This window comes from Lithobates pipiens, unplaced genomic scaffold (genome assembly GCF_037356315.1).
Source record: "Lithobates pipiens isolate NorthernLeopardFrog02 unplaced genomic scaffold, aLitPip1_a1.2 Scaffold_23, whole genome shotgun sequence".
NCBI lineage: Eukaryota > Metazoa > Chordata > Amphibia > Anura > Ranidae > Lithobates > Lithobates pipiens.
The window spans coordinates 318,408,373-318,426,685 of NW_027507785.1; the positions used below are offsets into that span (position 1 = coordinate 318,408,373).

Sequence of the window (18,313 nt, forward strand, 5' to 3'; positions counted from 1 at the left end):
TAAGGTTCGATGAAACCCTGGTTGAGAAAGGCTGGTGTATACAAAGAATTAATACAGTTCTGGGCCTCACTTCCTTATAGTCTTGCAACTGGTATAGCTGAATTGTGATAGTAGTGACAGCAACAGTTGGCACCACGCAGAACCACAGGTAGGAAAGAGAGTCATCAGCACTCGGTTGAAGATTAATACGAATTTATTTGTGAAGCGTCACATAGGTCAAAGACAGCCTACGTTTCAGGCCTGCAGAGGGTCCTCAATGGTCACTGTGCCATTTTAAAGTAGGCATTCTGCACAGCCCCAAAATGTTGGCTGTCGTTGACCTACAGTATGCGACATTTCATGAATAAATACGTTTTATTCTTCAACTAAGTGCTGTTAACTCTTTTTCCTTGCAATAGCCAGCCTGTCCATTCATGACCATTTAATCACAGCAGTGAGGCACGAGACACTTTCTACCAATTTTTTTGCTGATGTCATCTCTCTGCATCAATTTAAAAGGCACAGTACCCACAAACAGATGTGTGTGTTACACTTCCACCTTTTACAGGTACAACTGTGGAAAAAATCATCAAATAACTGGATGAGACACTTACTTTGTGAGACTCGGACGAGTTCTGTAACGCTGAAAACTCCAGAAGTCACAAAACTATCTTGGAAGCCCAAATGTCCTGAAATGAGAGAAAACACAATTACGTTTTTATTACACTCCTCTATTTTCAGTTGAGTTTAACAAGCTATCATCCAGTTTGGTAAAAAAACAGCATTGCTTTACTGTGCAACGTGAGTGTTAAGTATTATGCTTCGAATGAACCTGTGCCCAGACTATGGACATTACTGTAATGGAACCATCCAGCACCCAACTTGGGTGCCTCCGTCAAGATATAGCTTTACCCAGTCTGGAACCAGGAACCAGATAGTACAGCTGAGCACCCAAGATCTAGATGACACTAGCTTAGGTGCAAACTGGAACTGGAACACTTTATTGTAAATTCACACAGAATATTTAATCATATACACTACAAACTGTGAATGGGATTATAAAATAACATAGCTAAGGAACAGCCAACATAAACATAAACATTAGGCTAAATAAACTAGTCACCTAAACAAGCCTAGGCGCCCAAACCATTCAGCACCCAGCCCACAACCCTCGATACACAAAGTACATTACACATTATCATAAACATAAACACATAACACCCCACAATGGTTCGATAACAAGGTAAAGTGGTCACAATATTAATCACATCTCCAAGAGATGAGCAGACAGACAGAAACAATAGGTGACTTAATTAACAATGGGAATTCCCACGAGGGAGGCACACAATGGGAGAGACATATTTAACAATAAACATATAACACCTTAATAAAAATGTTTATAGCAGGAGACCCCAGTATCAGGTTGGTTTGATCAGATTATATTAACATCTACTCTGAGTCTCTGCAGTCATTGTTGGTTTGGGCACAAAGGACCCAAATCTGTATGTTTCTGGGAGATATGGACACAAATCTGAAGCAAGAAAACTCCAAGGGTCCCCCCCAGGTACACACCTCCCAAAGAGTAGCGCTCCCTTAAAAGCCAGGATCCACAGTCAATAGGCCACCCTGCAGTCCCCTTCAAAAAAAACCTATCCTGGTTGGGTCTGTCACAATTACAATATTTAAATATTCTTAGCAAGCAGTAAAATAGTTTAAGTACTCTTGAATACTGTAGCTGCAGGTATTGTTGAGAAAATTATTGTCAAAATTCACAGCAGAAGCGCTGAAATCACAGCTACCTCTACCATGATGGGCGTCTACACACATGAGGAAAGATCAATGGGGAAAGATCAACTGCAGAGAGACCGCAGACAATACTAGTAACTAGTTCTTTGTCCTCTGTTTACATTTTTGGGCAGAACTTTCACAGCACAGGTCCTCTTTAAGGTATAAAATGCAATAAAGGCCCTTACAAATGCTACAATGTAATCACCTAACCTGCTGTCAAGACAAAGGTACTAGTGGATTAAACTCTTCTAACGGGGTGGGGTGCGCACTTGTCTGATGCCCTAACACACCCTCTGTAAGTGGCAATGAAGTGGTTAAATGCTGCTAAAAAAAAAAAAAAAGGTATTGATTTTCATAAATGGACGAGGAACGAAAAACACAATGCACCAAAGCACCGCAGTCCTGAGTTATAGTGCGGTTTTTTCGATTTAGAAGATTCGAAGAGGAGGATAACACGTCTGCACCTGGTGGATTCCTTAATGCATAGGCAACTTAACAGGAAATGTGAAACACACTCCGTTTTTAATACGCCGTTACCTTGGATAACCTCGACTGACTGCTAACATATGAAGCAAAGGATAACAGTGCGGAGGTATCCTTTTGAGGAGTGCTGAGATCTTTGGAAGATTTAAGAGTTCTCCTCTTAAGGAACATCTGATTGGGATTAGGCAGAACCGAGTTCCAACCAAACAAAATCGAGAGACCCCATTCTCTGCATCTGAGGTTACACCAGGGAAATCTTGCAGGAACAGCTGTTACACACACAGCGAGATCCGCGCACGAGAGGGATGGCACGCAAACACCTTGAGTTTAAAAAGTTTTTCGAAGCATCCTAAGTCTGCCCTTCACCATGATAAAAACTATTTTTACAAGTAGAGTTCAAAAAAGTGTATTTCTCTGTAGCTTGTGTCATGACAGAGACCTAAAACAGTTATATAAAAATGCAATTTTTATTGAAAGTAGGACCTTACGGGTAAAATAGGTGAGTGGTCTACTATTGCCAAAGTCAAAGCCCCTGTACACACGGTCGGAGATTTCCACAACCAAATCCGTCGGATTTTGTCCATCGGATCTTGTCCATCGGATCTTGTCCGAAACTGTTGCATACACACGGTCGGACAAAGTTGGCGAAAAATCCGATCTTTCAGAACGTGATGACGTAATTTCGTTACGATGGGACTACATTCAGGCTAGTAGCCAATAGCTTTGATGTAGGAATTTGATCTGAGCATGCGTGGCACTTGGTCCGATCAAAATTCTCTACACATGATCGGAGTATGTCCGATTGGCCCAGTTGGTCGGGAAATATTTCCAACATTCCGACGGAATCAGTCCGATGCATACCACACACAGTCGGATTATCCGACGACGCGGTCCGATAGGACACATTCCGACGGATTCTCTGACCGTGTGTACAAGGGCAAAGAGTTCATACAACTTGCTTCAAAAACTGCTCCAAAAGAGCTGGGAAAGTGACGAGTGGAGTTAATTATATTAAACTGATTTTACAGTTAGCAAAATTTGGATAATTGGGAAATGTGAGTGTGTTTTTGGGGTGCACGTAGGGTAGTTTAGTTGATTTAATTTAGTGTTTATAGTAAGTTCATTTATTTTAGTGTTCTTTGTATTTCCTGTTTTGTGTAACTGATTATTGTGTACGGTTTTGAGCTTTTTTATTTTACTTTTTCCCCCCCTATGTTTCTTTTCTTAGGCCGCGTACACACGAGAGGATTGTCCGCCCAACTAAGTCCGTCCGACAATCCGACAGACAGTCCGTCCTACTTTTGAATGAACGGACTTGACCACACACGATGAACAGACAGTCCGCTGAAAGCTTGCGCGATGATGTGTACAGCACGTACGACGGGACTAGAAATACGACGTCCAATACACTGCAATGCAACCTTCGGCCGTGTAAATCCTTTCTGAGCATGCGCCATACTTAGTCTGTCCAACTTGCCTACTCACGAGCGGACTGTCCGCTGAAACCAAGTTTGGACGGACAATATTACGGAAATTCCGAAAGACTTAGTCCGCCAGACTGTCCGCTGAAAAAGTCCGCTGAAGCCCACACACGAGCGGATTGTCCGCTGAAACACGTTTCAGCGGACTAAGTTGGACGGACAATCCTCTCGTGTGTACGCGGCCTTACTGTGAAAGAAAAATGCAAAATAACGGGGCACATAAATAGGTCCAATAAGGTTGAAAGGAGCATCTCTAACCATAAGGTGAAATTTAAACTCCACTGCACCCTTAAAACTACCAATACACAAGAAAGTCTGAGCGAAGGATTAGTCTATCCTTCACTCAGACTTTCTTGTCTGAGTGAAGTTAAAATAGCAATGGGGACAGCCAGCTTTGGCTAAAAGGTGTCAGCAGCATTAAAAAAACATAAGTATTGGTTGCTGTATATGGCCCAATGATCACATGCTATACCAACATTGTATGCCTACCTTGATTAGGCCATATATGGTCTGTGTAGAGCAAATTTTCTCTACCTATTCAACACATAGGAACCCTTCAAATAAATGTCCAGTGTCAGGGAACCCCTGTTAAAAATCACTATATCTACAATTCATGATACATTAGTGTGATGGTCAGTGGAAAGAATGGTCCTTACACTTGTGGTCATTGGGAAGAATTGCACCCTTACACATAGCTTAAAGGATCAATAGTGTCAGTGGGAACTCATCTTAAAGGCAGAAATTGCTCATTGCTTAATGAAACCCCCAGCAACCTCTGGAGGAACCCTAGTTGAGAAACCCTGGTTAAGAGCATGAGATAAAATCAATGCATTTTGTAGGGAAAAAACTACTTCTTCTTCAGGGCTTAAAGCGGTGTTGTACTCACATTTTAAAAAGCTCACAAGCCATAGTGTTTCTCCCATAGATGCCAAAACGTACCTTTACAAAAATCCGATCGCCGTAATTAACTTTTAATTTACATTTCAAAGGTGACTTCCGGGCTCTCCTCCCGTGGGAGTAGGCGTGGTTATCGCCTTTCCCCGGCTCCGCAAAGTCCCCTGGGAGGTTTCTCACATTGTTCCCATGAATCAGTGGGGCTGTCCTGCCGAAATCTCGTGAGATGTTGGCGTCACATGACGCCGGTCATGTGACGAGGACGTGTCAGAAGGCACCATTGTTTATTTCGTTGCCATCACAACAGGGCAGGAACTTCCGAGGACGCCGCCCGTTGTGATGGCAACCCGAAGTTTTACGGCGCTGCTCGCTGCTATCAATGAGCATGCGTGGTATCGAGCGGTGAATGCTGGGAGCACAGCATCACCGCATCCCGGAAGGAAATGCTTGTAGGCTTCAAATGCCCACAAGAAATATGGAAACAGCCAGCATGAATTTTTAAAACTGTTTCTTCCGCAAGAAATCGGCAAGCCGGGGAGTAAAAAGCCACAAGTAGTGAGTACAAAAACACATTAGTAAACGCATAACAAAGACATAGAAAAAAAGAAAACGATTTGGCAGCTGAATCCCGCTTTAAACGATAGTTGGATGTAATACACAAAAAAATCTGAGTTAAGGATAGATTAGGGCTAGCAAGTTATTAAAACGGCAATGAGGATAGCCAGTTTTTGTTAATTGGTGTTAGCAGGATTTAAAAAGACATAAATACTGGTTGCTGTAGATGGCCCAATGGTCACAAGCTATATCAGTGTTGGATGCCTACCCTAATTAGGCCATATATGGTCAGTCTAAAGGGAGGTGGATGGCTCTGGATCCCTGAAATAGATCTTATTCTACAGGTTCATATAGAATGAATGTAGTAGAGTGCCTTTATCCTGGGCATGCAGCTTTCATATTCAAAAGAGCCTCTTGGCAGCACTTCAAATTGCAATCTGAAGGTAAAGTAGGTAGACCACATTCAAAGACTAGTCCAAAGTATCTCTATTCACTAGAATAGTCCATTAAAAAGCCAAAACTCAAAACTTACAAAACTCCCTCCAGGTCCCAAAATCACACAGCTCAAAAAAAAAAAATGGGCTCTCATATAAATCTAATAAGGTTGGGAGCCCCTAGCAAATATTCATGAAAAAACAAGAAATAGAAAAACTGGCTTTGGGCTCAAGACCAAACTTTTACAGAACTGGGATAAATTATCCCTGATGGTTTGGTCTTGAGCCTAAAACTAGTTTTTCCATTAAAAATCCAACCAAAACCTCTTGGAGGCTCAAAGCTGCCCCTTTATCAGAACTAAAATAAATATAATTTAAAAAAATGTATGGTAAATCTAGCAAGGCCAATGACACCACACAGAAGAAAAGCTTGGAGAACCCTTCACAAATCTTAAGAGTAAAGAGATGCTGGATACTGTAGGAGTTTGGTTATGTGAAATTGGGTTAAAAGTGGAGGTTTTCCTTAAGTTATCTTGGCTGCAGCAATAAACATACAAACACAGCATTTTCCACCATTACACCCGCCGTCTATTGTATGCGTCCTTTCATGACATTCTGCCTTTGGATCCAGCACGAAGATCTATTCAAAGGATCCCAGAATATTTCTGCCAGCAATCAAAAGGGAATGAATTATCCCATCCACAGCATGTCGTGTCCTCACAATGCAGCCAACACATTTAAGACTTTAAATTCGTGTAATACAATTCTAGGCTGGGTCCTTCACGATGAAAGGGCAGAATGGGTGTTATTGAGGAAGAGAAAAAAGGGGGTAATATCTGACAACTGAAATCAGCACAACCTTTTGAAAGGCACCAGTCATGGATGACTGTCCTCTGACCTCGAGAGATTACGTGCTGATCTCCAGAACAACAGCTGGAAGTGGCTGTGTATGAATAGAAAAGTCCATTCGGAGGCCTCCTACAAAGAGGCTGACAATTCCGGGCCTCGGTCTGCCTGTTCAGGGGGAAGTGTTTCCTGCTCCTTGCCTTAACAACGCCTAATCATTAAAGCTGAACTCCAGGCAAATGTTCAAAAAAAAAAACCCTCCATTTAAAGTGAATCCATAGCCATTTTTTTTCTCATTAAATAAGTAGATTAAGGAAAGGATAAGACCCCTCTCAGGGTATTATAGTCTATCTGTCCTGCTGCGGAGCGTCCCCTAACTTCCTGTCTGGGAGACACAACAGAAAAGTGAGAGGAAATTTCCACCAAAACTAGGCACATCCCCATCTTTGCTGAATATCTGTATCCATTGGAAGATTTCTTCCAATCTCTTGCTCCCATTACAACTCTAATGCCGCGTACACACGACCGGACTTTTCGAGGGACTAGGTCCGACAGACTTTCGACGGAGTTCTGACAGAGTTCTGACGGACTTTCCGAATGAACGGACTTGGCCACACACAATCACACCAAAGTCCGACGGATTCGAACGTGATGACGTACGACCGGACTAGAATAAGGAAGTTCATAGCCAGTAGCCAATAGCTGCCCTCGTGTCGGTTTTTGTCCGTCGGACTAGCATACACACGAGCGGATTTCTCGGTAGGAACTGGGTCCAGCGGAGTTCCGGTGGAAAAATTTGAAACATTTTCCATTTCTAAAGTCTGTCAGACTTTTGCTAATTAAAAGTCCACTGCAGCCCACACACGATCAAATGGTCTGCCCGAATAGTTCCGTCGGACCTTTGATGTTGAAAAGTCCGGTCGTGTGTACGCGGCATTACATTTTCCCTCACTGTCTGTTCCCGTGACAATAGTCACCAGGACAATCAGGGGTGAAACTACCAAGCAGGGGCACAATAGGCACTTAAAACTTGACAGAGGATCTAATCCTCCCCTACTCTATCCAAAATAAAAAAATAAAAACTTTAATACAGTTAAGTAGTCATTAAAATAATTTTTTAAAAAGGTTAGTATAAGTAATTCTGTTTTTATATTAGTTTCCTGTAATGTTTCTCAGGCCAGTCAAGCCCTACTGCTCTGCGTAGTCTTCAGCTGGATACACACTACACAATTTTCGTTCGATTTTTTTCCCTTTATGCCGAACCTTCCAGCAGAATGTAGAAAAGGTCAGACAGAATCATTCCGTCGGATATTACGATCGTGTGTGGGGCTTCAGCTGACTTTTTTCTTCAAAAATTCAGACGGACCTAGAAATAGAACATGTTTCAAATCTGTCCGACGGAATCGATTTCAATCGGGAAAACCATTCGTCTGTATGCTGGTCCGAATGACTGTTAGCATTATTGGCTACATTCAATCATTTACCTGATCCCTGCAGATGGGAATGACTGAGGTTACCTATAGATCATTTTTTTGTTAAGCTGGCCATGGATGGAATTTAGAACAATAATTTTTAGGAAAAATATTGGGAAAGTCTTAGATACTTAGAACATTGGTATGTTGTTCGAAAGATTTTGTTGGCTTCTATCAATTGATTTTTGGAATGAATGGACTTTACCTCATACACTGTTATGCCACATACACACGGTCGGATTTTCTGACGGGAAATGGATGTGAGCTTGTCGGAAAGTCCAACCGTGTGTATGCTCCATCGAACATTTTCTGTCGGACTTTCCACCAACAAATGTTTGATAGCAGGTTCTCAAATTTTCCACCAACAAAACTTTGTTGTCGGAAAAGTCCTATCATGTGTACACAAGTCGGTCACACAAACGTTCACGCATGTTCGGAATCAAGCAGAAGGAGCCGCACTGGCTATTGAACTTCCTTTTTCTTGGCTCGTCGTACGTCTTGTAAATCACCGCGTTTCCACGTTTGGAATTGTTGGCCAACATTTGTGTGACCGTGTGTATGCAAGACAAGTTTGAGCCAACAACCTTTGAACATAAATCCACGGTTTTGTTGATGGAAAGTCCGATCGTATGTACGGGCATTTAGATATTTGTTCTTTGGAGAAAAATATATTGGGTCGATTTGACCCAATAGTGATTACAAACTTTCTTGAAACCTTCTTTTTTCATAAGAATTTTTGCTTAAAATTCTACTCATCTATGGCCAGCTTTACTCAGCTTCGATAACAAAAATTTGTGAGTGTAACTTCTATATATTTCAGAAGAATAGGTGTCTGTTTGTCATTGTCCTCGGGTGCGTACTCTTTTCCCTGATGATTCCCATTCCTTATCTTAAGGGCAAAAACCACTGGGACAACTCTTATGAACCTGTCCTATATCCACATGAAATCATAGCATGAAAGCTTCTCCATCTACGTACATTCAACTACCAACCTCTTCGCTGACTTATAAATCCCTGATAATTCACAGCCGGTGTCACATTAGCCCGTCTATTCTCTATCTAATATTCCATTTGTCCCTACGATAAATTTGGCTTAAATACAGTTTATTAGAGCTAAACTAATAAGTGCGAGGGAATTAATTACTATTTTACCAATATATCTGTCACTTGCAGTCAAGCAGAGTTGGCTTTGCCTTGCAGCTACGTTCCAAGCTCAGTAGCGAACAGGGAGAAAATATTTTATGTATAATGCCAAATGTAAGCTGCCAAGCGAGTACCCGCTATAAAATTCAGACTGAGGAAAAAAAAAACAGTTTGGGCTGTTAGCGTAAAAAATCATTGTAGCAATCGTGGCATCGCAAGGTTACAGTTAAAGATCTGAGTGGGGTCATTCACTAAATCACTTTGACTTTTACAACGGAATATTGGCTTTTAATAGCGGCGCAGCAGGAGCCATGCCCAAGCAATCCAAAAAATGGAGAGATATGTGCAAAGGAAAATTAAAGCAAGATTAGGGGAGATATGAAATTTAGTTGACGTAACTGTGCAATTGTGGGGGGTGGTGGAGGGAAGATGGTAGACTAGTTATGAGCAATGATTACGATAACACACATCAGTAAATGTATTCGCACACCTTTTTTTTTGTTACTATAGCTTTGGAAAAATGACGCCACTTATACTGGTACACTGATGCTATCTTCCTAAGAAACCAGCTCCGTCCACCGGATGAATTTATTAAGCAAATGCACACAAGCACCCGAAGCACCCCAAATGCAGCATGCACCCAGGTAAATATTGCTTGCATTTGAGCCTCACCCTCTTAACAAAAAGTTAAGTCAGTAGCTACATATACTTATATACTTTAGCTGATGACTTTTAAAAAACACGCACTCATCTGTCCCAGGATCCAGCAATGTCCTCACCCAACCCAGCTCTTTGCTGGTCTTCAGGTCCAGGTGCCGGAATCTTAACCGTGCGCAGCTGACTGCAACTCCTTGGGGCTCCGCAGTCTGCTGCGAGCGGTGCTGCACCTCATGAATGGCCCCACAGTCTCCTGGGACCTGTGACATGCCCCCAGAGATTGCGAGCGAATAAGGGGTGGGGCTAACTTCCACTCAGAGTGTGGGATTTTGACAAGTACCCCCCCCCCCAAAAAAAAAAAAATACATTCCAATTATAGGAGAGAAGGGAGGAGGAGGAAAATCGGAAAGTTCCCTTTTGGGTGAAATTCTGCTTTAAACATCTTTTGCCTGCATCCACACTGATATACAAAGAGGAGTAAAAGCAATTCAAACATAGCACAATAGGATATGCTGCATTAAAAAGAGAGGAACACAACTAAAATAAAGTGAATGTGAATAAACACTACATTCTAATCCCTTCAAAAATGCTACACAACTGCATTTCAGAAGCAAAACGCAAAGGGTAATGTACCTTACATCATGGGATGTTTTGTTTTCCATAACTGAGAATGGAACTGCAGGGGTGGGACTTAAAACTACCAGCATCGAAGATAGCAGAAATATTTTTGGTACTGAGTGGGTGGGCTCTATGATAACCTTCCTTACTTAAAAAAATTTGAGAAAATATTTGATTGGAAGTTATAAGTAACATTAATGAATCAATTTTTGAGCAAGAGAAACATTTTTTAAAAGTTGACTGTGAAAGCTCACATTTATCCGCGTCTTGGTATAGCTCAGGGTTTCATGAAACCTTAGAGTTTCTCCAGAGGTTTCTAGAGCTAAGAGCAATTTCTACATATCAGATAAAGTTCCCACTGACACTAGAATACATTAATGTGAAAAAAAACTTGAGGGTTTACAACCCCTTTAAGCCTTACCACTTGCATTGATGATATCTATATCATTTTGGACTTCCCCTGGCTTCCTGTCTCAGTGATAATGGTCATCAGCACAAAATATAGAGCATTAATCTCCCCACAGAACGCAATCACAAATCGGCAGAGGATCTAACCCTTCCCCACTTCATCCAAAACTTAAAAAAACCTCTTGCCTTTACATATACACTGATCAGCCAAAACTTTATGGCCACTCACCTAATATTGAGTAGGTTCCCCTTTTACCACCAAAATAGCCCTGACCCGTCAAGGTATGGATGGACTCCACTAGACCTCTGAAGGTAATATGCTGTGGTATCTGGCACCAAGCTGTCAGTAGCAGATCCATTAAATCCTGTAAGTTGCAAGGTGGGGTCTCTATGGATGGCAGGACCCAAGGATTCCCAGCAGAGCATTGCCTAAATCATCACATTGGATTGACTTCTTGGTGCCATCTCCTCCTCGTGTAAGTGACGCACATGCACCCGGCCATCGGTGTAAAAGAAAACATGATTCATCAGACCAGGCCACCTTCTTTCATCCCTCTGTGGTCCAGTTCTGATGCTCATGTGCCCATTGTAGGCACTTTTGGCTGTGGACACGGGTCAGCATGGTCACCCTAATGCCGCGTACACACGACCAGACTTTCCGGCAGACTAGGTCTGAAGGGATTAGTCCGTCGGACAATCCGATCGTGTGTGGGCTAGTCTGATAGATTTAAAAAAAAAAAATAGAACATGTTTCAAATCTGAAGGACTCAATTCCGACAGACTAAAATTGGGAACACCGTTCGTCTGTGTGCTGATCCAACGGACCAAATATGACGCAAGGCAAGCTATTGGCTACTGGCTATTGTTTAGTCCCGTTTACGTCATCACATTCAAAACGAACGGACTTTTCGAATGGACTTAGGTCCGTTCATGTGTGGCCAAGTCCGTTCGTCCGGAAAGTCAGTCGGACCTAGTCTGACAGAAAGTCCGGTCGTGTGTTTGCGGCATGACCGGTCTGCAGCTACAAAGCTCCAACATGTAAACTTTAGGGACAACATGCTTACTTGCTGCCCAATATATCCCACCCACTTTCAGATGCCTTTGTAATGAGATATCAGTGTTATTCACTTAACCTGTCAGTGGCCATAAAGTTATGGCTGATCGGTGTACTTTAAAGACTAAACAAGTTTAAAACAGTTTAGCTACTTCAGCATGGCCAGGTATTTACACAAGCTTGCAAACATAACCTTTCACTTTACTGAAGTTGTTCACTTAGACCTGAATTGTGATCATCAAAGACTCCGCCAGTTCTATTCCCGGACAAAATCGTCCACAGACATAGCGCCCTCTGGGGGGGAGGAGGGCTGTTATAGAAAAAAAAAGATATACTGTATCTTTGGCACTCCTGATAGATGTGAATGCATCCTTGCCTAGTCTATGATTGGCTGGCAGGCATTAAAAGAAAGCAAACACATCTAAAGGGCTGCTGGCAATGCCTTCTTTCACAAAACCCGCTGCAGCTTATCTAACGCTTCCGTTCCTTGGCTGCTTTCCTTTTGTACATGTTTCCAGACAATTCATAGAAGGCACGTGCTGTGCAAAAATGATGACTAGGGATGCTGGCATTGAATCAAGCAGGTATGAGGTATAAAATTTTATAAAACAGTTTCTTTATTTTATCCATTTAAAAGGAGAATATGGTGGAGGGAAGAACAGTAGGATTTGGGTCCTAAAGATGGAATGCCCTTATCTGTCCGTAGTGATGCCTGTAATATTCTTATTATTTATCTATAGGAAAATATATTCACTAAATAAAGAATATAATCTGCAAATCTCTACAACAGTGCAGCTGAAACAGTGAGGGTCAACCATTGTTGCAACACATGGGGAGAAATCAATAGAATTTGGGCAATTTGTGATTAACGAACAGATGGTGCAAAGTAAACTTTGTCTGCTCTGCTCCTGCATAAGCTGTGCTTTCTAAAGTTGGGTAGGATGACACATTGGGGTTGATTTATAAAACTGGAGAGTGCAAAATCTGGTGCAGCCCTGCATAGAAAACAGCTTCCAGGTTTTTTTTTTGTCAAAGCTTCATTGAACAACCTGAAGTTAGAAGCTGATTGGCTACCATGCACAGCTGAACCAGATTTTGCAATCTCCAATTTTAGTAAATCAATCCCACAGGGCCCAAATACCTAAAATATTAAGCAAGATGAGCATTTACTTCAGCTTTACATGATTATTGCTGTATCTAGTTGCTGTTGTTTACTATTCTATAAAGAGTATTGGTCGCTGTGAGTAAAACGGGCACCAAAATCTCACTGACCTGGTTGTAAATGGTATTCATGCACAATTAAGCTTTTCTAGAACAGCCATTCTTGATCAGGGTTTCACTGGAACCATAGGGTTCATACAAAGGTTATTAGGGGTTTCTTGAGTTGTGACTGATTTACCTTCTAGCTCAACGATTGCCAAACTATGGCCCTCCAGCTGTTGGGGAACTACACATCCCATGAGGCATTGTAAAACTCTAACATTCACAGGCAAGATGGGAATTGTAGTCCCTGGATGACTGGAGGGCCATAGTTTGAAGATCCCTGTATCTAGCTCATGGTGCCTGCATGGTTCCAAGTTCAACGCCACTTAGTAGAGCCAATTTAGAATGACACCAATGATCTCTTTAGTTGTCTGTAAGGATGGCATTCTTCCCACTGATCACCAATGTAAGGCGCATTCTTCCCACTGACCCTCAATGTAAGGACCATTCTCCTCACTGGCCACCAATGTGAGGAGCATTCTTGCAACTGACCAATGTAAGGAGCATTCTTCCCATTGACCACCAATGTGAGGAGCATTCTTGCAACTGACCATCAATGCAAGGCGCATTCTTCGCATTCACCACCAATGTAAGGAGAAATCTTCCCACTGACTACCAATGTAAGGGGAATTTTCCCACTAACCACTAATGTAAGGGACATTCTTCCCACTGACTCCCCCAATGTAAGGAACATTCTTGCAACTGACCATGAATGTAAGGAGCCATTCTTGATCAGGGTTTCACTGGAACCATACGGTTCCTACAAAGGTTACTAGGGATTTCTTGAGTTGTGGCTGATTTACCTTCTATCTAGCTTATGGTGCCCGCATGGTTCCAAGTTCCACATCATTTGATAGAGCCAATCAGAATGACACCAATGATCTTTTTAGTTGTCTGTAAGGATGATATTCTCCCCACTGACTACCAATGTAAGGAGCATTCTTGCAACTGAGCTCTAATGTAAGGAGCATTCTTCCCACTGATCACCAATGTAAGGAGCATTTTTCCCACTAACCACTGATGTAAGGAGCATTCTTCCCACTGTACACCAATGCAAGAAGCATTCTTCCCATAGACCACCAACGTAAGGAGCATTCTTCCCATTGACCACCAACATAAGGAGCATTCTTCCCACTAACCACCAATGTAGGGGGAGCATTCCTTCCACTGACTATAAATGTAAATGGACCTCCAATTACTTCATTTTAGAAAAGATACATTAATTTTATTAATCACTTTTATTTTATGGGTTGCTTTGGGGTAAAAAGAAATGCAGCTCTAGAAAAATGCGGCACATGGGTGAAGACATTTTAATGCTAAATCAGACAGAACTATGGGAACATATATATATATATATATATATATATATATATATATATATATATATATATTTTTTTTTTTTTTTTTAATGTTACAGAGATTTTTTTTTTTATAATTCCCACAACCCAGTGAGAGACCCTTCCACACTCAAAACAAAATAAATATTTTTGACTGGAGTTAGGCTTTAATATAATATCTCTTTCACATTTATACTCTCCACAACCCTTCCCCACCCCAACTCCCCCTCCCCCCAAAAAAACTATAGACTATGGTTGCTTTTTAAGGTCAGTATTCAGCTATGCAGCACCTGGTTCTTGGTAACTACAAGTTAATAATAACATAACCCTTTACATTATTATTCTTGGGTAGCAATCTATAGTTTCGTCTTTATCCTCACACCAAGCTCCCGCCAACGTGTCTCTTGCAGACAGTGCGAATAGGAGAACACAGATATCCATGTAACCCCTTCCCGATATGGCAGTGCCTGGGCCGCACATCCACCAAGGCGTGTAAAAAAGAAAATGACCGTTATCGCAACTAATGCAAACCACCAGGAGGGCACCTGTTTCGACATTCCCAACCAATGGGAAGGCGCGACCGGAGAGCCTGGGAACAGCTGGCCGCAGCAGACAGGGGGTCAGCTTGTTTTTATATTGGAAATGGTACAGAACATCCTCTAACAGCTGAACAATAAATCTCTTCTGGACTATAGTATGTGTGAATAACAGCTTTCAGAACCTAAGCGGGGAAGCCATACTACGAGCCAAGAGGCTGAGCCGCACCTGTAGGGCAATACGTCTATGCATCAAGTATGTATATGGAAGCACGCACACAGATATCTTTATGGCATATGGGCAAGTGTGCTGTGTGCGCATGAGTCAAGCAAGTTGGGTGAATCTTCCAAACCTCATTATTTTTCCATTTCGACCTGAAATGAGCATTCAGACTTTTCTAAATTGTATAGGATCCTGCCATTTACTGTAGTACTGATAGGACTTGATATTTCAAACCCTATGGCAAGTTAGCACTCTTGATGTTAGGATTGGTGTGGTAAAAAAATGGGAGGGTTCGGGGGTAGGCAGGTCTTCGGGGTAATCAGGTGGGCACCCTGCTACATTGATATTTTTTCATTGATGTGGCCACTGTGTCTCAAGAGGGCTTAATGGTGATACCTATAATCCCGAACATACCCCCACCTCATCCTTCCCAATTACTGATCTAGGAAATTCAGATCTAAATATTACAATCATAAATTGTAATTTTGTATGTTGGCACATTATATCTCCCCACTTGTTTCCTATATGGCACCTGCTATATCGATTTTATATGCTCTTGGATTGACAATGTAGATCAGTGGTTGCCAACCACAAGAAAATGTTGGTGGTCCCCAGGGGTCCTGCAGTAATTTGACATTGTCAACCGCCTGTATACCGCCTAATGTTGTTTCCAGTGTTGTTCTCAATTGCGCTCTGACAGTCAATACTGTCAGCACGCATTGATACCCAATGCCTCCTCTGTAGTACCAGCTCCTGTGAACTCAGGGAAAGGCACTGGGAGTAGTGTAGAGAATGGGTGGGGAAGAAGGAGGGGATTTCCAATGTCAGCGCTGATCACAGACTGTAGGAGGGAGCATGGGTTTTGTGCACATGGCTGGTAAGATCCAATAATGAGTCTGTGTAAGGCACCAATGTGATGCAGAGTGCAGGACGGGGAGAAGAGAACTGGAGCAAAGTGTGGTTATGACTAAGGCCTTAAAGGCTGAAACGCGTCAACTGATTTAATCAGCGTTTGTTCACTGTGGCTATTCAATAAAATGAAGAAATTTTAAGAGCAAAAACCGGAGTGAGGATCATTTTTTCTACATTGTGTGTATAAGGCATGTAAAATTCATGTTTGTGGTCTGCGGGATTCAAAATTGTGAGTTTAGTGGTCCGTGAGGTCCAAAAGGTTGGCGACTACTGGTGAAGATGACTTCATCATATCTACACGATTTTGATTGTTCTTCTTATATTGTTCTATGTCGATACTTGTTGTGTTGTACTGCTACCAGTGTTCAAACACTTATGCCGTGTACACACGGCCAGACTTTTCGGCGGACTGAATTCCGTCTGACTTTTTCGACGGAGTTTCGACGGACTTCCGTTGAATCGGACTTGTCTACACACAATCACACCAGATTTGCCCGTGATGACGTATGACCGGACTAGAATAAGGAAGTTCATAGCCAGTAGCCAATGGTTGGCCTAGCGTCGGTTTTCGTCCGTCGGACTAGCATACAGACGAATAGATTTTTCGACCGGACTTAAATCCATCGGAAAGATTTGAGACATGTTCTAAATTTAAAGTCTGTCTGATTTTTTGACAGCAAAGGTCCGATGGAGCCCACACACAGTCAAATTGTCTGACAGATTTGTTCCATCAGACCTTTGCTGTCGAATGAAAATTAAAAGTTAAAACGAAAAAAAAAAAACGAATTATAAATTGTATTTGTGAATATTTTATATTAGAGTTACCACACAAAATGCATACAGTTACGTAGTCACTATGGTTGAATAACAGCCAATGTCCATTCATTGAAGTCTGTTCCTGCAGATCCTGTTAATCAAGTACAGAAATAAAACAAAAAATCTGAATGCGTAGATATCTAAATTATTGGGAAGTTCATCCAAAAAGATAAGATTTTACAAAATGGTCTAATTTGCTCATCTCTTTTAATGACATTGGCCTGTGAGCTCCTCTGGGACGGGAACTGCCATGAATCATTCTATGTAGAATCCTGTAGAATTTGTTGGAATTCTATAAACAACTGAAAGAAATAAAGAAGTTTGTTTGGAAAAACACAGAACATGCAGCAAAAAAAATGGAATAAAACCAGACAACAAATGGGCATGTTGTCTGTTGCAACCAGTCTGGTTTCATCCGTCATGTGGTTGGCTGCCATGAGCTTCAGCTTGAATATTGTTTAATTTTTACATATCAGCCCTAAAGGACCTTATGTATAATTAAGGTGGTGCATAGTTGCACAATACATTACTGCCCTTGAAGATGATGGATTACTATTTGTTGAGTTTATTTATATGTATAATGCTGATGTTTTTTTTTTTTTTCTGCAGTGCTTTATGGCGAACATTCTAATAGTTATGCAGTTTGACAGCCATTGTACTAACAATCTCCATTCTTACTTTCTCTTTCCTGTTACAGCAGCTGTATCCGGTGTGTCTAAATAAGACTACGATTTTTTACGTTTTTATAACCCAATGCTCCCAACAATCAGCATTAAGTAACATACCTGGTCAACACACCCTAACCTCTATTGCAATTAATACAAGAAGTCTGTGTGAGGACACGTGATGAGAGATGCAGCTGTTACTCAGCTCTGCCAGCACTGAGCACTGGAGAGAAGTGCAACATTTTCACTAAGGAATTAAAAGCAACAATCAGTCACAAATCAGCTGGAACTTGGTGGAACTCAGTTCCACCACCTCTGGCACAAGCCCTCTGCTCCCCACTATCATGCGTAAACACGGAAGTCCAGCTTCTGTGTTTACAAGTGACAGAATAGCTCCTACAGATCTGATCTCACTGTCTCTCACTGAGTTCAAGATGGGAACAAGGTAGACGCAGGTGCCCAGGGTGCAGTGCAGATCCTGACACCCCCATTGGATGATCTCCCTGCAGATAAAAGAGGCAGAGCCACCTACAATGTGTGGGGAGGTACTAGAGCCAGTTGGGGAGGCACTACAGCCGGCTTCAGCTTAATACAGCAACAAAAGTAAGACGTGGAAGATGGTGGAGCTTTTAAGGGGGGGGGGGGGAATATGGCAGGGGAGGGGGGTTGCATGCAGCAGTCCAAGCTGAATTGGGATGAAAGTGAGATGAGGATGGAGGATGCAGAGGTAATCAGCTGTGGAAGAAGGC

The 18,313-nt window shown here is 42.0% G+C and overlaps 1 protein-coding gene across 11 annotated transcripts in view; it reads right to left on the reverse strand.

Moving 5' to 3' along the window:
- Window positions 1–18,313, reverse strand: part of NFIA (nuclear factor I A) — a 715,521-nt gene that overhangs the window by 168,660 nt on the left and 528,548 nt on the right. For all 11 annotated transcript variants that reach the window (XM_077450586.1, XM_077450593.1, XM_077450590.1 and 8 more), the window contains one exon: window positions 594–668. In XM_077450586.1, the coding sequence (XP_077306712.1) occupies window positions 594–668 (75 nt within the window). The remainder of the gene's footprint in view (window positions 1–593; window positions 669–18,313) is intronic.